The 14,285-nt window shown below is 41.7% G+C and overlaps 1 protein-coding gene across 1 annotated transcript; it reads left to right on the top strand.

Annotated features, from left to right (window-relative positions):
- The first annotated feature begins 550 nt into the window (after positions 1 to 550).
- npc1 (Niemann-Pick disease, type C1) lies at positions 551 to 13,810 on the top strand. Its single transcript, XM_062405342.1, has 25 exons — positions 551 to 699; positions 2,692 to 2,820; positions 2,961 to 3,067; positions 3,424 to 3,569; positions 3,791 to 3,958; positions 4,094 to 4,343; positions 4,490 to 4,572; positions 4,674 to 5,044; positions 5,217 to 5,443; positions 5,824 to 5,924; positions 6,217 to 6,319; positions 6,405 to 6,594; positions 6,798 to 6,980; positions 7,287 to 7,401; positions 7,618 to 7,745; positions 7,971 to 8,105; positions 8,266 to 8,355; positions 8,617 to 8,807; positions 8,969 to 9,084; positions 9,371 to 9,500; positions 9,625 to 9,810; positions 10,309 to 10,540; positions 10,950 to 11,063; positions 11,498 to 11,660; positions 11,757 to 13,810. Exons 1-25 carry the CDS (start codon positions 622 to 624, stop codon positions 11,837 to 11,839), a joined length of 3,819 nt encoding a protein of 1,272 aa, XP_062261326.1. The 5' UTR covers positions 551 to 621; the 3' UTR covers positions 11,840 to 13,810.
- The last annotated feature ends 475 nt before the right edge of the window (positions 13,811 to 14,285 follow it).

Here is a 14,285-nt window from a genome sequence, read left to right as displayed (position 1 = left end):
GGATCAGATATAATATAACACGATAAAACCTTACATTTGTAATGTTTAGAACTAAAATAAGGGTTAACAGTCAGCTTTGGGACAGAAACGTTGTCCCATTAGGGTCCAATGGGCGAAATCCAAACATCTATCCGTGCTTTTCAGCAAACAAAGTCTGATATAAGTTTGTGCTTCTTCTCACTCATTTCAGGATTTGCATGCTAAATCAATAAGTTTTTAATTATTTTTCTTTATCAGGTTGAAAACAATGTTTGTTTGTTTTCACTAGTTTGTATAATTTCCCTTTTTTTAATGTTAAGGTTTACAAAATAAATAAATGAACGGAAAAATCCACGTAACGTAAAAAAATCTATAAATATATAACATGATCAAAGTTACATGATTATTTAAAGGGAGAAGCTGGTTAATATATTACATTTTCAGGGACTTCTTAAGCGTACACAAAGCGTTTCCTGGTTTCAGGTCTAGATGCAGTGTACCAGGGAGGACGCTTGGTGGCAGCACCGAGGGAACAGTTTGTCTCCGACGCCATCAAACGATCCGCAGAAGAAGAGAGCATCAACAACATATGTGAAACTCGGGCTCCGCTGTCACTCGGATTCGAACCCTTCCGCCGGCGGCATGTGGCTCCCACACAGCAGACGCACTCTGTGTCTCCTCGCCTTCACTGTCCTCCTGTCTCAGGAATGTCTACGATGGGTGAGTGAGACTCTTAACGTCCCTGTTCTCGTGACTCAAACGTGACTCAGCGCGCTCCTCGGTTTGTGCTAATATTGAGGCGGCTAGCAAAACTGCTAGCTCAGCTAGTAAAGAGCCCCACTGTTTACATCCACTTTTAAATAACAGCGTGAGCCGCTAATTGGTTTTAACAGCGGCTCGGACAGAAGTGCCTGCTGTGCGTTGGTATGCTGATACTGGACCTCGCAGCACGGACACACACGGCTAGCTTTGGTATTCACATGAGGAAACAGACGTAAAGTAAAAACAAAGTGCACATCGAACAGCGTTTTCCATCTGATGTGTTGATCAGCACCTTTTTTAATCTGCTTGCAACTGGACGGGACGTTTCTTCTGCAACGATAGCAAGTTGTCGAGCAGAAGTTGAGAGGAGGGTTGAAGATCTTCTCTTCCCGTCCCTTGATGGCCATGTTATACTTTTGTAAAGGTGTAGAACTCTTTGAGTTTGAGGTTTTTAACCCAGTGAAGGACGAAGGAGGCTTGACTGAGTAAACATCTGTATTAAGGGACAAAGAAATAACGTAATAACATTAATTATGATGTTATTTGTATAGCACGTTTCAAAACAGCAAATAATAACAAGGAAACACAAGCTGGTAGACAAGTAGAAGATAAATACAGTTTCATTTCAAATTTAGAAATCAAAAAGAAAAGTAAGGAAGCAAACAAAAAAACAACCCCAAAACAATAAAGAAAAAGACAGTTGTTAGGGACCTAATTACTTAAATAGTAATAAAACAAATACATTACAAGAGAAAGGAATTTTAGTGTGTATTTTATAATATTGCTGATCACAAGATTAAATAAATTATGGGCGTGAAGGTGTAATACAAATAGATTTGATTTAATCATATGAAGTTGGTAGAACATTATTTAATCACACACTGTCCTCTCACCTTCTTTCACTGTTCTCACCTGTATTCATGAGGTAATCAGGTCAGGCCACTGAAATGCATGAAACTGCTTTAAAACTGTGCTGCAGCATCTCTTCGGGATCTGATTAATCATTACAGTTTGGAGATAAGACACCCTGGTGAAAACAACATGAATGTGGGACGAGTCAAAATATAGGATGTTTTGGGTCTTTAGGGATTTACCAGGAAGATTTGTTCGTTGCTAGTTTATTTAGTCGTGGTCGGGGGTTGTGCATCTGGTTTCAAACAAACCTTGCAGGTTTCTGGATCTCAATCTAAGTAAACAAATAGTTTGTGGATTTAGAGAACTGGCCTCGGCTGCAGACAAGTCCGACTGAAGAAATGAGGACGTTTGAATGCTGCCCTTGAACTCAGTCACACAAGGCCCAAGTAGGACATGGTGTGACACTGGGTTTATTCATGGAACAGTTTGTGGAGTAAGTGAATCAACTTCCCCAAGTCCCCCCCCAACAAAGAGCATGTGAGAGCTCTGATGCTGAATAGACATTTAAATGGAAAACTTGAACTGCCTCTGAAAAAATAGTAAATAAATCCATTAAGCATTTATGTTTTTGTATTTTATTGAATATATCCGAATGGAGCATTAATAACAAATGACACAATAAAAACAACCAACAAAACAGTAAAGATAACAGAGTGATGATATAAGACCTAACTAAAGGCTTCTCTGTCATGCAAAGGAGTGCTTTTGCAGAAGTGAAATTTTCTTTTCTGACATTCAAAGTAAAGACACTTGAAATACAGGAAAGGAGACATTACCAGAGGTTTAGCCATGCCAACATAAAACGTTATGGTAAAAGGGAACAGCTTCAGGGTGACAGTTATGGTCCTATAAACAGTCACATGCTCCACTGTGTTTTGACTACCTGTCTTTAATTTGTTGGTAAGCCCTTGTCTCTCTTTGGAAAGGCCTGCAGAAATTCTTCTTCAAGAGGAAGCAAACAAATGTTGTGAAATGAATTTGCTCTTTGACCACACCACAGAAATGATCGTCGTCTTTTTTTTGTCCCATCGTCAGGTTGAGGCACAGCACTGTGTCTGGTATGGGGAGTGTGGGGAGTCCGAACAGGTGCCGGGGAAAAAGTACAACTGTAACTACACTGGTCCTCCCATCCCTCTGAAGTCTGAGGGGTTTGAGCTTCTCACGGTATGTTTCCAAATGCTTTTTATTGATGTTTTTGTTGCTGAAACCAATGTTTTTGTAACATTCTCCTGCTCCCCAGTGGTAAAGACAAGTCTATAAATGAGTATCAACCTGATGTCATTCCTTTCTGTGTTTGCATGCAGGAACTTTGTCCTGGATATGACTATGACAACCGAAGCCTCTGCTGTGATGTGGAACAGTTGCAAACTCTCAAAAGGAGTCTCCAGCTGCCCCTGCAGTTCTTGTCTCGGTACGAACTACGGTTATAACATTTACTATCGAAGCACATGATACGCCTTATAAACACAGAGTGGGCAATCTACTGCTCAAATCTTACTACACAGTCTTAAGTCTAAGTTTTGCATGTGCTTAAATCATTGGTTAGAGAGAGACTGTGTTATGCTTTGCAGAGGTTTGCATTTTGATATCTAATCTTTATAGATTTTTATTCTTTTCCCCACATTTTGTATTACCTTGTTTGCAGCTGTGTTACATTTTTTAAATGTGAACTTTTATGTTCAATTTACTTTTATGTGGATGTTGTGCAACAGTCCATGTCTTTAAAAAAAAAAGCCTGCTCCTGACGCTTGCTGCCTCTGTGTGTAGGTGTCCCGCCTGTTTCTTCAACCTGATGAACCTCTTCTGTGAGCTGACGTGCAGCCCCCACCAAAGTCAGTTCATGGATGCCTCTAAGATCAACAACACCAGTGTAATTGAAGTGCAGTATTACGTTGGGAAAAGATTTGCTAGCGGTGAGTTCACATCCAGGAGTGGTTCATTTTTCAGTGCTTCCCATCTAAATCTAGAGAGAAAGTAAATATAGCCACATTGGGCTTGCATGTGAAACATCATTGACCCCCTTTAACATGAAGTCATGCTCTCAGTTGTGCAATGCTGTGGTCATAGTAACTGCTATTGTCATCAAATAATAAAGAGGATGCACAGTTGAAATAATGAAATTGAACTTTTCCAGCCATGTATAACGCCTGTAAGGACGTCCAGGCACCGTCCAGCAACGTGAAGGCCTTATCACTGCTGTGTGGCAAAGATGCAAAAGACTGTAACGCTACCAACTGGATCCAGTACATGTTTGATATCAACAATGGACAGTCTCCTTTCCCTATCATCCCAATATTCTCAGGTAAGTCCTTCTTGTTGTAATTTTTCCCAGTTAATCATATCCCTGTTGCAGAGAATATTTTAATTTAACAATTGTCTACTACATTTGTTACTTTTCCCATTGGTTAAACAATCATCCTGTGTTGTGCTGCTTCAGATGTCCCCGTATCTGGTTACACTCCCATGAACAACAAGACGTTCACCTGCACCGAGGGCTTGGAGGACGGCTCTGGTCCTTGCTCCTGTCAGGACTGCACCAACGCCTGTGGGCCCACACCCGTACCTCCCCCTATCCCCCCGCCCTGGACAATCTTAGGTATTGACGCTATGACCGTCATCATGTGGATCTCGTACATGGCCTTCCTGCTGATCTTTTTCGGAGCTGTACTGATTGCGTGGTGTTACAGGTATGGGACTTCTGGCCTGTGGTTTGTTCCGCTGGGAATTGTTTCACACGGTGAATCTGCAGCCACTCAACCAACAGGACAATAATATATTGTTTTTGTTGCTGGCATTTGAAGTTAATACCTAATTTGTTGGTTTGTGTTAACAGGAGAAGGAGGATCATGTCTGAGTATGGCCCCATACTGGACAGCAATAACCCACTGTCTCTCAACAGTGATAATCCTGACCAAGGTGAGAATTTTTTCTATCTGTCATCTATAAGTCTTATTTCTTAGGTGTAATAACTGTCATTATTGAAGGGCCGAAACCAAATCCGGATCTTCTCTCCTTAGTCAATGCATCATGTTGTGAAAGTCTGGGGGAACGCTTCGAGAATGCACTGCGCATCTTCTTCTGCTCCTGGGGTTCCTTCTGCGTGCGACATCCCTCTGTGGTCATACTGGGGAGCCTGGTACTCGTGGTTGCCTCCTCTGGTGGGCTGGTCTACATGCGCATCACCACCGACCCCGTGGATCTGTGGTCGGCTCCCACCAGCCAGGCTCGTCAAGAGAAGGACTACTTTGACAAACACTTCGGCCCCTTCTTCAGAACTGTGCAGCTCATTATAACCACTCCACTCAACGATACTACCATCTACTCCCCATACTTTGGAGGATCTGACGTCCCATTCAAAGCCATACTGGCTAAAGACATCCTGCACCAGGTGGGTTAACATCATTATTCATTTTGATCAGTTTGCTGTCATAAGAGCCAACGTGTGTTGCTACCCTCACCAGATAAGAAATATGCGGAGCCGCCGCATTCGTGAAACCATGACTTATTTGTTCTGTTCTCTTTTTTTCTATTTTCATTCGTCTCTAATCGTGAACAACCAGGTGCTGGATTTGCAGCTTGACATCGAAGCCATTGTGGCCCCATACAAGGATGAAACCGTCACCCTGAAGGACATCTGCTTGGCCCCTCTGGACCCCTACAATGACAACTGTACCATCCTGAGTGTCCTCAACTTCTTCCAGAACAGCCATGCTCAGTTGGACCACTGGAAGGGAGATGACTTCTTTGTCTGGGCTGACTATCACAGTCACTTCCTCTACTGTGTCAGGTGATTTTATTATTTGTAAATGTCCCTTTTCAAAATGTACCAGTGGGTGGTTACTCTGTTCCGAATTCTTAAATTTCCTTTTGTTCCCAGTAAAGATCTGTTGACTGACAAATGGTTGCAGTAAAACAGGAAACCACATCTGTGTCTAAATTAACACCTGCAGTTCACGAGAATCGATTTGCTTCAGATATGGAACATTTGTATACCTTTCCTTCAAATAGCAATGATAGAAAGTGTCTCCTTTTAAAAAAAAAAAAAAAAAAAAGAGGCACATCAGAAGTTCCTCATTGGTTGTCATGTGGTGTTTCTTTGTTTGTGTGACATTGGAGTGAGTCTCCTTCAAACCTTTAAGTTTGTCTGCTTCTCTTTTTTTTCTGCAGTGCACCAGCATCCCTTAACGACACCACTCCCCTCCACGACCCTTGTATGGGCACGTTTGGGGGCCCCGTCTTCCCATGGCTCGCCCTCGGGGGTTACGATGGTGAGCTGGATTAACACCTGTTGATGTGCACAGAAATAGGAAGTAGTGTTGGATCTCTATTTACAAAACCTGAAGGCAAATAATGTTTACTACGTGATATATATATATACAATGCGTTTACTTTGGGGTAGCAGTCAGATTACAACTGTGTCCAATAAAAGATTATACAGATAAATAAAATTTACAACCAGACCTCGTCTCTCTGGCAAAATGTCTGTTCTGCTCCAACTGCCATTTCAACTGAGGATTTCCTAAGCGATTGCCTCACTTTTACACTTTTGTCACACTACAGAGACCAACTACAACAATGCCACCGCTCTAGTGATCACCTTTCCACTGAACAACTACCTGAATGACTCAGTCAGGCTGGACAAAGCTCTGGCTTGGGAGAAAGAGTAAGAACAAAAAGAATATATGTTACTCATTTTATTGTTAGTTTTATTTCATTTGAATCACCGTGATCGTTTGTGTGCATTTCAGATTCATCAAGTTCATGAAGAACTTCTCAAGCCCCAACCTGACCATAGCGTTCACTGCAGAGAGGAGTATTGAGGATGAGATTAACAGGGAGAGCAACAGTGACATCAGCACCATCGTGATCAGCTACGCTATTATGTTCATCTACATCTCCCTGGCCCTGGGTCACATCCACAGCTTCAGGAGAGTGATGGTGAGAGACCAAGCCCTGACTCAGTGTTGCTACTATAATCCATTCCTGGAAGAGTTTAGCTCTTGCTGTGTCACTCACCTTTCCTCCCTGTGACGTAATACAAAACCGGCACAGCACGCTCGACAGCTACCTGCATTTGAATGTGAAAGGGAACAACTGAGAGGCGGCACATGACTCATCCTCTATTTGTTTGTTCTGCACAGGTGGACTCAAAGATTTCTTTGGGTATAGCTGGTATCCTGATTGTGCTCAGCTCGGTGTCCTCCTCACTGGGGATCTTCAGCTATGCTGGTATCCCTCTCACCCTCATTGTAATTGAGGTCATTCCCTTCCTGGTGCTGGCTGTCGGAGTGGACAACATCTTTATTATAGTGCAGACGTACCAGGTAACGTTTTCCTTCCCCTCAGTCAATTAAACTATCATGTAATTCATTCATTCTTTTTTTATTTATCTGAACATGTAAATTCAAAAAGGAGAAATTATACCAACAAATATAAAAAAAATATTATTTACAAGCAGTGATGAGGAATCTAGATATTCAAAAAGGACTGAGAAGAAGTACAAATTTAATTTTGCATTTATTTGTCATCTGGTTTAATTCTTATGCTATAATTCTTGCTATACATCTTAATTAAGAGTAATATATTTGTTAAACCTCCAACACGTGATTCATGTTTGTATTTCTACGCAGAGGGATGAGCGGATGCCACACGAGGAGCTTCACCAGCAGATCGGTCGGATCCTTGGGGACGTAGCCCCGAGCATGCTCCTCTCCTCCTTCTCTGAGACGGTGGCCTTCTCCCTGGGTAAGTTGGATCATGTATTAAATTGACTCCTCTAAATTGTCACAGAAAATAAATGTGAGTGAATCTTTCAACGTGTATTTAGAATGATTGTGGTTCACCTTAAATTAAGAAAATGGGTTCTAATGGAAAGTATTGAGACAGTTGCCTTTTAATCAATGGCAGGGATTTCTTGTTGGTCACATGCTGATGAAACTGTTGTCTCTTCTTCTCGTGCAGGAGCCTTGACCAACATGCCTGCAGTGAGGACTTTCTCTCTGTTTGCTGGCCTGGCTGTTTTTATTGATTTCCTGTTGCAGATCAGTTGCTTTGTCAGCTTCCTCGGCTTGGACGCAGAACGACAGGAGGTGAGTGTGAGGAAAAACTGTGGTGACACATTAACGATGATACTGGGGGGGGGAGGGGTCATGTGACAGGATTTCCCTACAGATTTAACAGCCCAAATTTAACTTCTCAGTTAAAACCTACTATTTGGCCTCAGTGACACACAGTTGACGACTCGCTCTTCATGAGTCACTCTTAAAATTCGTCACAGTTCCACTCACCAGTTTTTTGTCTCTTCTGTCTAAAAGGGGAACCGACTTGACATCATCTGCTGCGTGAAGCTGCCAGAAAGTCAGGAAGCAAAGACGGAAGGTTTCCTCTTCCGCTTTTTCAAGAAAGTCTATGCTCCATTCATCCTCAAAGAGTGGGTGCGACCAGTCATAGTAAGTACCTCAGTGAGACTTGGCAAGTAATGCACAGCTCCTCCTGTTGTGTATTCCTCTAGCTTGTGGATAGATTGAGTTGGAATCATATTTTTCATTTAGTAGAATATTGTTTTTGGTCTGCATATGATGATCATGCTGATCATCTTTTCTTCTTTAGGTGGCAGTGTTTGTTGGAATACTCTCTTTCAGTATTGCTGTCATGAATAAAGTGGAGATTGGACTGGACCAGAAATTATCCATGCCTGATGTAAGTCTTTGCAGTTCATGTTAAAGTTCATGAATTTCAAGTGGTCGCGACTTGAACCTTTTTACAGACGGAATAACACATTTATATGTGATTTGAATATTTGTTGCAACATTTAGTCCGTGATTTTGTTTATACTGTTCCTGTCAGTCATCAGGAAGCTAAATCAATTACCTATATTGCGCTGTAATTATATAAATTCCTGTAACAATGCATTTCTGCAACAATCGTCAAATTGGATGTTTTGTTTTTCTTTCCGTCCAGGACTCATACGTGCTGGACTACTTTAAGAACATGGGCGAGTATCTCCACACTGGAGCTCCGGTGTACTTTGTGGTGGAGGATGGTTTGGACTACAGTACCCTGGAGGGTCAGAATGCTGTATGTGGTGGAGTGGGCTGCAACAACAACTCTCTGGTCCAGCAGGTCTACGCTGCCTCACTCATCAGCAACTAGTGAGTCTGAGCTGTAAACAAATGAGATCATGAATAACAAACATTAGCTACCTTAAGTGCCTGGAAAATTATTTAAATTAAACTATCTTAGAAACTTGTGAGTTCACATGGTAATGAAAGGTCGACTCTAATCTACGATCTCTTCCATTTTCACATTCCAGCACAACCATAGCACTCACACCGTCCTCCTGGTTGGATGACTACTTCGACTGGGTGAAGCCTCAGTCCACTTGCTGTCGTTACATCAACGCCACCGGGGCTTTCTGCAATGCCTCAGGTACTTTTTGTTATCAGGTGTCAACGAGCTATGAATGATACCTGTGTTAAATGTTCAACATGAACTGCAGTGAAACAGATGTTAGAGCAAATTCCTTTAGTATCATATATTACAGTTTTCTGAAGTAGAATCCAGGTATAGCAGTTATGTGTCAGTTTGTAATACAGACTTTCTAATATTTCTTATTTAATTTGTTCAATTGTTTATTCATTTTATGGTTTTGGTGTATATTTGTCAAGAACCTGGTTGAATTGAGAGGATGAAAATACTTACCTCTGTTTTCCAGTGGTAAACTCGTCATGTGTTCACTGTCGGCCCATGACTCCGAGTGGAAAGCAGAGGCCAGAAGGTGACGACTTCATGCGGTTTCTACCCATGTTCCTGTCGGACAATCCCAACGTCAAATGTGGAAAAGGGTAATTTAATATCTCTGTCAACATTTTAGGTTTCTATTGAAAACACATGACACACAGACACAATGGTAGAAGTACTTTTTACAGCTAAGAAACTCCCAATCTCAATCTTTTCCTGCTCCTCCAGCGGCCACGCAGCCTACGGCACAGCGGTGGACCTGTATCCCAATGACGTAGGCGTGGGAGCCACTTACTTTATGACCTACCACACCATCCTGAAGGAGTCCCCAGACTTCATAAATGGTTTGAAAATGGCCCGAAATCTGGCTCATAACATCAGTCAGTCCATGAACCACAAGGTTTTTGCCTACAGGTAAGTCCTCTTGTTCTGCTCGTGGATCTTTGTTAGATATGCTATGATTCCTAATCTGTAATTCTGTGTCTTTTGGATTTTCCAAGCTGAGATAGTGAAGTTGTGTTTGTTTAGGACTCAAGGTTCAAGGGCATCAGGGAGGAGAAGTAGGTCATAGATAAGCAGGCAGCAAAGAAAACATTGTAAATGGCAACGAAGCTGATGTTGGACCCGAAGCACTGAATGAACCTTCCTGGACACTTTATCCTATATAACAGAAAAAGCTTGTCTTGTATACTCAAAAAGATACCAAACTACATTTACTGTGTATTTACAATAAATGGTTATAGTCGTCACCACGGAAATGTATCTCTATTATTAAACATCAACCAACAAGAGAAAAAAAGGAAGTGATAGTGAAGCCTTTTCATAAAGTTTTCTGTGAATGTAAAAAAGTCATCGGACAATGTTAGTTTCCTTAACATCTCATTTCACTTCTCTTTTTTTCCTCCTCCACAGCATCTTCTACGTTTTCTACGAGCAGTACCTCACCATAGCGTACGACACGGCTCTGAACTTGAGCGTGTCGCTGGCGGCCATATTTGTGGTGACCACGGTTTTGTTGGGCTTCGAGCTGTGGTCCGCTGTGGTCGTCTGCCTCACCATCGCCATGATCCTCGTCAACATGTTCGGCGTCATGTGGCTGTGGGGCATCAGCCTCAACGCTGTCTCCCTGGTGAACCTGGTCATGGTGAGTGGAATGAACAAGACGCTGATGGAACACCTCAATAATATCAAAGCCACAATAACAAAATTCTTACAATCAAGGTTTAAGGAAAGTTATTAAAACTTTAGAAAACGTATTGTAAATTGAAAAGGACAAGATAAGAAAAAGGAGGAAAGACGTTTAACATTTCTCTGTCTTTGGTTTGTTGTCCTCATGTGATGTTGTCTTGTCGGGCTCTTGCCTTGTTTAACCTCAGGGACTTTGATCTACAAATTTCCCCATGTCCCTAAATACCAGGAATTACAATATGTTCGAAAGAAACCGGAGCCGAGGACAGATTTTCTTTGATCTCACACATAAAATATTCAGCACAAGGCAGCAAACATTTCCATGTTTCTGATGTGGAGCTGTTCCCTGTCGTCCTCTGCTTCAGACCTGTGGTATCTCGGTGGAGTTCTGCAGTCACATCGTGCGAGCGTTTTCCATCAGCGTGAAGAAGAACAGGGTGGAGCGGGCTGAGGAGGCTCTGGCTCACATGGGCAGTTCTGTAAGTCTCTGTCTCAGTCTTTCTCAATCCTAGAGTGGCTGTTCAGCCTACACCTCCACCAAAGCACAACAGTCCACTTAAAATAAATCAAGTTCCACTAAATGAACACACTCTTAATCATCAATTCCCCAAATATTGCAATTTTTTTTTAAAATTAATATCCATGATTTATTTCCTTGCAAAAAAATTTGCAAGATTAAAAAAATGTCCTGGATCTGCCCATTTGTCTGGATTCTTGTTGAGTTGGTTTCTTGCTTGTCCCATGTCCCATGTTTCCGCCAATTAAAATGCATTCCTCTTAATCCTGCTGAGAAACAAACAAACTAATGTGGACAAAAACACGACACCTTTCGCAAATCTTGAAAATATTTGTAATTTAATAAATGCTTTTATTTTCTACATTCTATAATTCTTGAACTGTTCCCTCTTTGCAGGTATTCAGTGGAATCACGCTCACAAAGTTTGGAGGGATCATAATCCTGGCCCTGTCCAAGTCCCAGATCTTCCAGGTTTTCTACTTCAGGATGTACCTGGCCCTGGTTCTGCTGGGGGCCACACACGGCCTCATCTTCCTCCCCGTGCTGCTCAGCTATATCGGTCGGTATAGTTTAGTGTAGTCGCACATTCACAGAGAAACATCGAAGCTTGGAGCGCAGATCTAATGCAGTGTTTGTGTTCCGGCTCCATTCGCAGGTCCGTCGGTGAACAAAGCAAAGGTGTTTGCCGCTAACAAGCGCAACGCCGGCACAGAGAGGGAGCGGCTCCTCAACTACTAGGAGGCCGCGGACAATGAACAATGGCCTGACTTTGTGTCTGGTAGGGACTGTGAGGGTTTCTGTGACCACTGACGCACTCATCGTCATTGCCACTACTATGCACGGATTTCACTCAGGAAGACACTTGGGATTGCCAGAGGCCTCGTTGGGCTGCACACTCGTATCGACTTCTGCAGCAGACTTCAGACCCCCGACATTCCAGCACACTACAGGACAAGCCCGACCTCGCGGTATTTGAAGCGTGAGCCGCGGGACAGAACTCCACACTTTGACCGTGTGGACGCAAGAGAGACGCCGCCCCCGACACCATTTTACAGACAAACCCTCATTCAGATTCCATGAGCTATTTTGATACAGGAAACCGTAAAATGGTTTTTTTTTTAAATATATATGATATATAAAATAGATCTGACATTCTTTTTTTTATTAACCTTTTTAGAACTGTTGGATATTCTGAATCTTTTATTGACTGTAGCTCAGCACTCACCGGAGCTAACCAATAACAATATCGATATCATAAGTCCCCCCATAATACTTGGCATCAACATGAATCCTCTTTAGAGCAAACTGCATCAGAAAGACGTACGGCTCATTTCCCCCCTAGAAATAATGTTTCCTGTGCACCTAAGGAATCTGGGATTAGCTTGTGGGTACTAAGACGGTCATGTTTTACTCAAGTACACTGGATCTGAAATTAAAAGTGTGTTTTAGCTTTACATTTTGGCTTTTATTCCATTTGTTCACATCTTTGAGGCCCTTTTTTACCTATGGGAGCGTAGGTATAAGAATATTTGCTCGGCCGCACACTCGTAGATTTCAGTCCTTTTTAAATGCGACCGATTTCTTTTTTTCAATAAGAACCAGGAATATTCCCTTGGAAAAATGTTGAAAATTATCCATCTCACAATGTTATCCACCAAGTTTTTTAGGAAATTAATTTGGTTGATTTTGTGTAATATTGCGTACAATCCAACCAACTAACAAACAAACGGACAGCGGTGAATACATAGCCTCTTTGAAGAAGGTATCAACAGTAAATATAAACACCCTCAAAGCTTAAACTTGACGGTCACTGTTACATTTCCCATTCAAAGTCGTAACAGGAAGTATGTTGCTCCTGTCGTCTTTTATTCTTGCATCGATTACCTCTTGCGCCACATTTCATTTCAGTGATAGCTGATGTATCTTTATGGTTTTTTGAGGTTGTTAGTCTAACACCCCCCCCCCCCCCGCCCCCTGAGTCAAGATACATGTTCATGCCAGATGTGGAGGGTGCTGTAAATAATGCTAATAATGGTTTTACATTGAAGTGTAACTGTGACGCTGGAGAGATCAAACTTTCCATTAAACTGCAAATAACATGCAGGGGACTGACTTTGATTTCTGTTCATCTAGAGCATGTTTTACTGAATGCTCACTAGATAAAGACTAGAGACGACACATTTAAGTTAATAATGATATTATTTTAATTTAATAACCACTAACAATGTGTAACTGGGTACTGGAAATATGAAATGTTGGAGTTTTTTTTTTTTTTACTTAACACCCCACATCCTACGCTTCAGCATGTCTGAGGTATTTGTTAATTAAACTGATTATTCATTGTGCCTTAATCCAAGTAGTGTGCTCCCACTAATTGAATTTGAACAGGACTGAGACATTACTCAAAGAGGATGTTATCGTTTTAACCAAAGTGTTTAAAAACCTTTTAAGGAACCAAATTCCTTGTTTTTGATCTTCTGACACAATGTTTATTTTTTCCCCTGATGATGCTGTTGAAGTTTTATGGAATGTAAGAAATGAAATGTGTCAAAGAAAAATGTTCATGAGCGACCGACTGAGGAAGAGTTGTGCTTATGAACGGTTCTGTGTTTTGAAATGGACAAATAATATCTGACGATGAAAAAATGAACCAAGTACTGGAACATTTAAGGTTTTTAACAATTTCCCAATATAATCTCTACGAAATAATGTCTTGTCTCCAAATGTTTCTATACTAATGTTTGATCAGATGTACATTTGATTTAACATTGTATTGTCCTTGCATCTTATCCTTTCGGTTCTATACGAAGGAAAAAGAACAGTAATTTACTTTTAAGAGGAATAACCCGTCTGGCACCTTGAGCATGAGCCATCTGTTGAGATGGTTCAGACCGACCACAGTGTGGCGTCCTCCGTTCACAAAGCTCTGACTGCATCCTGCTCTCAGTAGTGGAGATGTTGGGTGACCTATTTTCTATGTCTTGGAGATATGCAGCCGTGCAAAGCTTTCTATTTGTCTCTTTTTCCAAATGCAGAGTCACTCCAAGCGTAATGGAGATTTTTTTTTTTTTGGTCAGAATTGACGTCAAAAATTGGCGTCGTCTGGATATTTACAGTATAACTTCCTAGGCCGTCAATCCCTCACATCCCACCTGAGAGTAGCTGCCGAACCTGGAGCTGTGTG

Source organism: Platichthys flesus, chromosome 14 (assembly GCF_949316205.1).
Source record: "Platichthys flesus chromosome 14, fPlaFle2.1, whole genome shotgun sequence".
NCBI lineage: Eukaryota > Metazoa > Chordata > Actinopteri > Pleuronectiformes > Pleuronectidae > Platichthys > Platichthys flesus.
The sequence above is the reverse complement of the archived record's forward strand: the minus strand, read 5'-3'. Positions and strand labels throughout refer to the sequence as shown.

Coding starts and splice junctions, on each gene's coding strand:
- npc1 (XM_062405342.1), top strand. CDS start 622: ATGTGGCTCCCACACAGCAGACGCACTCTGTGTCTCCTCGCCTTCACT. Junction 3,570..3,790: donor TGGGAAAAGATTTGCTAGCG/GTGAGTTCACAT, acceptor GAACTTTTCCAG/CCATGTATAACGCCTGTAAG. Junction 3,959..4,093: donor TATCATCCCAATATTCTCAG/GTAAGTCCTTCT, acceptor GTGCTGCTTCAG/ATGTCCCCGTATCTGGTTAC.